General features: G+C 38.3%; 1 protein-coding gene across 1 annotated transcript in view; it reads left to right on the top strand.

Annotated features, from left to right (window-relative positions):
* The first annotated feature begins 3,414 nt into the window (after positions 1–3,414).
* LOC127529775 (heat shock factor protein 3-like) overlaps positions 3,415–7,984 on the top strand; it is a 61,596-nt gene continuing 57,026 nt past the window's right edge. Inside the window, exon 1 of the mRNA XM_051934516.1 lies at positions 3,415–3,603. Within this exon, the coding sequence (XP_051790476.1) occupies positions 3,511–3,603 (93 nt within the window). The 5' untranslated portion in view covers positions 3,415–3,510. The remainder of the gene's footprint in view (positions 3,604–7,984) is intronic.

Here is a 7,984-nt window from a genome sequence, read left to right as displayed (position 1 = left end):
TATATAATCAGTGGCGTAGCGTAGTGGGGGCGGCAGGGGCGGCACTTTTAGAGGGCGGCAAAATTCTTTAGAATTACTGTATATTTTAGTCTTTTAAATTTAAATACCTAAATAAGGGGGCGGCTGAATTTTCCGCCGCCCTGGGCGGCTGACACCCACGCTACGCCACTGTATATAATAAAATTGTTTATTTTTGTCATTGAGTGTATCATTTTACTGTTAAAAGAAAGACCAGACTGCCAGTTGCAGTCTTACTATTTTGACTTTCGAACATTGGTCAAGTTTTCGTCTCAATAATTAATAATAATAATACATTTTATTTAATAGGCATCTTTCTTAGCACTCAAGATCGCCTTACAATAAAATTAAACAACATTAGTAAAATTAAAACAAGAGAATGATAAATCAAAAAGCAATAACTAGCAAACAAACAAAGATAACTGGCAGTAACAGTGCAAACTTCACAATTGGTATGCCAGTTTGAAAAGATAAGTTTTGAGGACAGTTTTAAACTGTGTTATTGAATTGAGCTTACGAATATGAGAGGGAAGAGAATTCCAGAGTTGAGGAGCACGAGAGGACGCCAGATCTCCCATAGAACTGAGTTTGATGTGCGGTACAGAAAGTAAAGCTGCAGATGAGGATCTGAGGGAGCGAGAGGAGTGTAAGTCTGTTGGAGATCAGTGAGGTAGGGGGGAGCAAGACGGTGGAGAGCTTTAAATGTTAAGAGCGGTATTTTGTATTGTATTCAGTAGTTAACAGGGAGCCAGTGAAGTTGAGAGAGAATAGGTGTAATATGTTCAGTGGATTTAGAACAGCAGGTTATTATCCTGGCAGCAGAATTTTGAATAAGTTGTAAGTGATGGATAAGTTTTTGTGGGATGCCAGATAGAATAGCATTACAGTAATCTATACGTGAGGGCATTAACCAATACTTCAGTACTGTGTTGCATAAGAACAGGACGAAGTCTAGAAATGTTTTGGAGATGGAAGAAGGTAGTCAGAGAAATGTTACTTATATGGGAGGAATTATTTAATAATAATAATCATTATTATTATTATTATTATTATTTAATAATTGCCATTATTAGTGTATAAATGAATATATATAATTGCATTTAAACGATGCGCCAAAATCTGTTGTATGTAAACAATCCTGTTTTAAACGTTATTGTTTTTTAATCAGAAAACCCAGTTTCCACGTCCACCTGTATTAGTTTACTGTAAATGGCACTTTTGCCACTCGCAATATAGCGGACACGCTGACGTATCGTGTCAACTGGGCAACACAGTGAATGCGGAGTCCATTTATATATGTCTATGTTCCAATGGGGGCGGCACGGTGGCGCAGTGGGTAGCGCTGCTGCCTCGCAGTTGGGGGACCTGGGTTCGCTTCCCAGGTCCTCCCTGCATGGAGTTTGCATGTTCTCCCCGTGTCTGCGTGGGTTTCCTCTGGGCGCTCCGGTTTCCTCCCACAGTCCAAAGACATACAGGTTAGGTGGATTGGCGGTTCTAAATTGGCCCTAGTGTGTGTTTGTGTGTGTCCTGCGGTGGGTTGGCACCATGCCCAGGATTGGTTCCCTGCCTTGTGCCCTGTGTTGGCTGGGATTGGCTCCAGCAGACCCTCGTGACCCTGTGTTCGGATTCAGCGGGTTGGAAAATGGATGGATGGATGGATGGATCTGATCATCCTAGGTGAATGTGCACGCCTGCGCTGATTGAAAAGCCCATATATATTGAGTCTAGAAAACATGATCAGCAAGTCTTTGATAGGCTGTAACAAAATGACGAAAGAACGGGCACATTTTTTTTCACACAAGCGGAGCAAGACCTTTTATTCGAAGGACATGAAGAATTTCAAGATTTAATATGCACAAGGCGTAACACTGCAAAAGCAGCCCAAACCAGAAAAGACGGCTGGCAAAAAGTGGCCGACAAATTAAATGCGTGTGCATTGTATTTACTGAAAGCAGCGTTTCATTTCCTATGTGTCAGATTAATTATTATTTAATATGTCATAATTCCAGACCAAATGTGAGCACAAGGAGAACACGGGAACAGGTTAAAGTGAAGTACAAGAATATACTTCAAACTGGTAAATATTGGTATATAACTATTTAAAGAATTGTTGACATAAAGAATCATACAGTATAAGAACATTCATTTTAAAGCTAATAAGAAGGCAGACAAGCAAAAAACAGGTGGAGGTCTACGAGGTCCAGACCTAACCCCTGTAGAAGAGTTGGCTCTCCAGCAAAATGCCCATCGCCTTGTTTCTGAGGGCATTCCAGGGAGAAGCTCCTCCTCAGAACCAGTGGCAGGATGCAGTGGTCACTTCATTTCAGGTAAAGGATGGTCATTGCATATATTTGTCCTCAATGTGTGCCATATGTATGTTCCATATAGCCCTCTTTTTTTGTTGGGTCAGTTGCCCAGGGAATGTCATATCCCTATAACTTGTGTCTGACCAGCGAGATATTGACGAATGTCAAATATTTGATGAAGACACTTGCATCTGATTATTCATCAGGAGGAGAGGTACATTTTCCAAATAATGTTTGATCAAACTCCACTCTGATCAGTCCCATGTGCCCCAATCACATTTGGAAATCCTGGGTAATGAGAATGTTAGGCTGATTGTGAGATTCTTTATGGAACTGTGGGTGTTTTTGCCTGTGTGTTACCTACCTGCAATGGCATGAAACCCCTCTTTTATTGTCTGCACTCGCAGGTGTCCAGGAAACACTATGAAAACCCAAAGGAAATATTTCAGAGCCAAACAGACTTTACGAATTGCCTGGCAAACTGCACTTTTAGATGGATTTTCCGCATCGTCTACAGTATATAAAAAAGTGCCGCCTGCAAAAAAACTCAAAGCAATGCATACTGTCTGTGTGGTTGTGAGAGCCCGACTTCGAATACAAGGTGGTAATAAATCTTTGAGGTACAATATTCCCCCTCGGCTAAAGCGGTATCTTTCGAAAAGAATTTCGTCCGGGAGCAATAAAGGATCTTGCCGATCGCGCAAAACCCTCTCTATATTAAATTCTCTTCTTATAATTTGCGTACCGATATCAATTGGTCGCTCATTCATGAACGGCGAAGTCATGACTGAATGAATTCCACGCACGGACACTGATGAAGCGTGTGAGCTAATCCTTGTTTACATAGAACAAAGCAGGTTTGAGGATTAGGATGTGTTGCTATGACAACACTTCCAGCAAGAGTTTCGAAAAACCAAGAGATCCAGGATGACGCCAAATCGTTAACAATTACATCCGGCTAAACGAGTAATCCACGTACGAAAAAAAAATCCTCTGACCCCACCCACTTCCACCCCGACTGCAGTAAAACACTCTTGGGTAAACGTTCTCCTTATCCAATCAGCAGCGTCGGAATGTTTATGTAACTTCCGGCTAAACTGGAACTACTATTGCGGCGGCGTAAACGTTAAACGTAAATGTTAGGGGAAACGAAAAAACTGATAATACACTTCCTCCGTCTTCCAGTATGGCTCAAAGTAGCAGTGTCCCAGGATTTATTTATAAACTTTGGGCATTGGTGGAGGATCCCGACACTGATGACGTTATTTGCTGGAGCCTGGTAAGCTTGTTAATCTTGTTATGGGTTAATTCGAACTCTTTCGCTAGGTACTATACAAAATGTACGAAGGCATATACGCAAGAAAGTGCTTTACTTTCCATACAACTTTGTTATAGAATATCGATAAGAGTGATGCATATTTTTAAAATGTCATGCATAACGGTATATATGAGGTGCGTTATTTAATGTAGTTTTCGGCTTGTACTATTTGTGTATGTTCCTTAATTTTCCTTTTGTTCCCCATCATATTACCAAAAGGCAGAAACACTCAGGCTGACAACTTGTTGCTCTTGTGTCCATTTATAAACATATTGTTTATGGGATTGCCGCTATTAAAAAGGACACACATACCTCACAGTATCTGCAACTATATTTAGCATGGCCACACGCGCGCTCTCCTTTCCTCTGTAATAAATAAACCTTGTGCGAGATCCTCTTTGTGTTGATTTAGGACTAAGAGTTTGAATTGAATGCATCTGTCCCTAGTATCAAGCAATGATTACAAACTGTTTATATTGAAGTAACAGTGAGCAATGTTTGGAGAAGACGGTTAAAATGGAAATATTGTAAATAGTTTAAACTGTTCAGTCTATGTTCTATATTTCATTCAAAATTTCAAATAATCTGTCTGTGAACATTTTTGGGAAAATTACTTTTGTCCTGTATAAAGTAGAAGTATTAAACAATACGTCAAATTTATGGTTTGTTAGTATAAAATTTGTGGATGGCTTATAAAGTGAGTTTTAAACAATTGACCCTAAGTGTATGTAAACCTCTTACTTCAACTGTAACTCTGTCAATAAAAAAAATAGAGAACTGTAACCCTACAAATTATAACTTGCCCAGCAATAAAGATAAAATAAAAAAATGTAGTAACCAATCATCATACATATATATGTATATTTCCCTTTATCATGGTAACTTGTATGCAGTAATGCTTTCATTATCTTCATCACGTGCAACAATGCTGCTGATTATTTTTGGCCACATTAACCTAACCCTATGTATAAGCTTCATAAGATTTTTTTTTTTTTTTTTTTTGCTTTTTTATTTTTAGTTTAAATACTGTAGCAACACTTTTTCTGTATAGTGCAGGGGTCGGCAACCCGCGGCTCTGGAGCCGCATGCGGCTCTTCAGCCTCCTTGTAATGGCTCCTTTTGGCCTTGACAAAAAAAAAAAAAACATGAAAATGAATAACGGCAATTTCTTAATTTAATTTGTATATAATATATGTAATATATATAATGTTTATTTACTACTACTACTGTTATACACTTTAACATCTAATTTTTATTTTTTATTTATAATTTGTCAACTAAAATATGCGTCACATCTACGTCTATAGCCCTCGCCTTTACCTGCAGGTGGCTTCTGGAGTGTGCGACCCCTGCACTAACCATGAATAAATCCCAAAAATGAAAAATCCCAGAAGAGAACAGAGAGTTTAATTCTGTGTGGACAGAAGCATTTGCCTTCACCGCCAACGACGCTGGCTTACCGGTGTGCTTAATATGTGGCGATAAATTATCGAACAACAAAAAATGTAACGTTGAAAGACATTTTCGAAACAAGCACTCAGCATTCACTGAAAAATACCCAAGTGAAGATGAGAGAAAGAGAGCAATTTCGGAACTGCAACGGAAAGCTGAACAGAGCAAACATACTTTCAAAAAGTGGATCACTTCACCACAATCAACTACAGCTGCTAGTTTTGTGGCAGCTCAAGAGATCGTAAGGAGGGGTAAGCCGTTCACAGACGGAGAATACATGAAAGAATCGTTCATAAAAATATCAGAGCATCTATTCTCTGACTTTAAATGTTTTGGTGTTTGAGCGCATGATGACAGTGTTTGCCAGAGATGTACAGAAAGGTACACTCTCTCACTTCCCCTCCCTGAGAGAGTTCAAAGCAGTGAACATTCACATAAATTGTGATTATTTCCACCGTACAATTATTGCAATGCAAGCTGCATTTAGAGAAAGATTCAGTGAGTTCAGAAAGAAAAAAAACACTCTCTCCTTCCCTGGACATCGACCCATCCCTGCTGAACACATCCGCATTCACAGGAGTAAGTAAGCCCGATCTAGAAATTGAACTGGCCGCATAGCGGATAAAGATTTATGGGTGTCCAAGTTCAAATGCCTGACAGCGGATCTTGAAGAAGTCGCCCGTCAGAAGGCTACTCTCGCTAAAGAGCACAAATGGACTGATATTGAAAACCTCCCCAAACCCGACAAACTTGTTTTCAATACATGGAGTGCCATTCCCGAAACATATATGAACATGAAAAAATATGCATTTGGAGTCCTGTCCATCTTTGGCTCAACATACTTATGTGAGCAAGTTTTCTCAAGCATGAACTTCATAAAGTCCAAATATCTCTCCCACCTCACACATGAGCCTGCAGTCCTGTGTGAAGGTCAAAGTCACATCGTATAGCCCCGACATAGAACAACAACAACATTTATTTATATAGCACATTTTCATACAAAAAGTAGCTCAAAGTGCTAGAGATGATCTGCAACGAACTTCAGAAACAGAAGTCACATTAAACAGGTGAGAACAATAGCATTTAATAGGCTAATATTTAAAAAAAAACAAAAAAAAAAAACACATTTATTTCAGACCCGGAGCTGATGTAGGTTTTTTTGTATGTTCAGGTGCTTCAGTTGATTGCTGGCTGAGAGGGAAACCTGAAGAGGATGAGAGCACACTGAAATGGAATTTTATGTTTACTTTTTTAAAGCTGCTAAGCTACAGCTAAATGTTTTATTTATATTAAAGTGGGCTAGTTTTTATTTTAATTTTATACAGGTATAGGAAGGACTCAAATAGGCCTGCATAGTTCAGTTTAATTTATTTCAAAGTAGCCCTACACATGCACACTGCACTTCTGTTTGTTGTATTCCGTGGTTGTAACATGTAAAGTCTAAAAAAAGATTAAAACTTTTAAAAGTTTATAAGCTGTGTTATGTTTTGCGGCTCCAGACTATTTTTCTTTGGAGGAAGAGGGGGCAAAATGGCTCTTTTGATAGTGAAGGTTGCAGACCCCTGGTATAGTGATTCAGTGTGCTATATATCTTAAATAAATTTAAAAATATTAGCAATTAGTGCAGACTTTACATTCCTATTCTTAATGATAAATACTTTATAATTCGGTTCTTAATGTTTTGCATATTTGCAGAAATAAATATTTCGAGCAAAGCAGCAACCGGCAAGACATGGATAGTCTCTGGTTAAGGATGCAATAGTCCCAGAGTCAAGAACATTATGTGTTCAAGGAAATGAAACTTTAATTAAAAAAAAAAAAAAAACATTTCAGTTGTGTTTCTACATTGTAAATATATTAGTTTATTTTTTAATACCCTTGTAAGTTAATGGTAGCCAGGGACACCTAAATAGGATGCTAACGTTTAACTTTTTCTGGCCAGATTCCAGACCAACATATGATGGAAAGTTGCTGGAACTAAATTGTATTGGTATTAGTTGAAAAAGGAAAAACTGATGAGTACCACAAGGTTGTGCCTTGCCCAACAAAGCCAATAATTAGTTTGCAAAAAGGTACCCTGCTCAACTACCATAACACCTTGCATAAAGGAGCACCACAACTAAATTACAGTAAATCTTAGAAAGGCAGATTCTGTAAAAATCATTTTTTGTGATCTGCCTATTTAACGATCACAGAAACATTTGTAGTGAAAAATAGGCTGATTTAGATCAATGCATCACAAGTGTAAATCAAACGGAACATGGTACAGTAAGAGCATCATACAAGCCATCCAAAAGGCTGCTTGGAGTGTAATGGCCTGGGGATGCCTTGCAGCCTCAGGAACTAAACAGTCTGACATAAGCGGTGGAACCATAAATTCTGCTCTGTATCAGAAATTTCTTGAGAGGAGTGTTTGCTCATTCACTTGTAAACTGGAGTGTTGTTGGGGTATGTAGTTGGACAGTCCTCCAAAGACATGGTTTAGTAACGAAGGGTAGATAGATAGATAGATAGATAGATACTTTATTAATCCCAATGGGAAATTCACATTCTTCAGCAGCAGCATACTGATACAATAAATAATATTAAATTAAAGAATGATAATAATACAGGTGAAAAAAATACAGGTGCAATTCATTGTAAAGTTATTAAAACTATTAAATTAACTGGCTAAAATATTTATTTTTTTTGCCATAGAGTATGGGTGGATTATTAAGGTTTAGATTATTATTTAGTTCATTAGATTATTATTAATTAGTTCATTAGATTATTAATTCAGGTTTGTTCATTAAAAGATAGCGCTGAGTAACGTTCCCTCTAAGCTGTGCAGCCGCACACCTGGTAAAAAATTGCCACGCAGTGGTTACAAAGTGCCGCGCACCAAATGGTG

The sequence above is a fragment of the Erpetoichthys calabaricus genome, chromosome 12 (genome assembly GCF_900747795.2).
Source record: "Erpetoichthys calabaricus chromosome 12, fErpCal1.3, whole genome shotgun sequence".
NCBI lineage: Eukaryota > Metazoa > Chordata > Cladistia > Polypteriformes > Polypteridae > Erpetoichthys > Erpetoichthys calabaricus.
The sequence above is the reverse complement of the archived record's forward strand: the minus strand, read 5'-3'. Positions and strand labels throughout refer to the sequence as shown.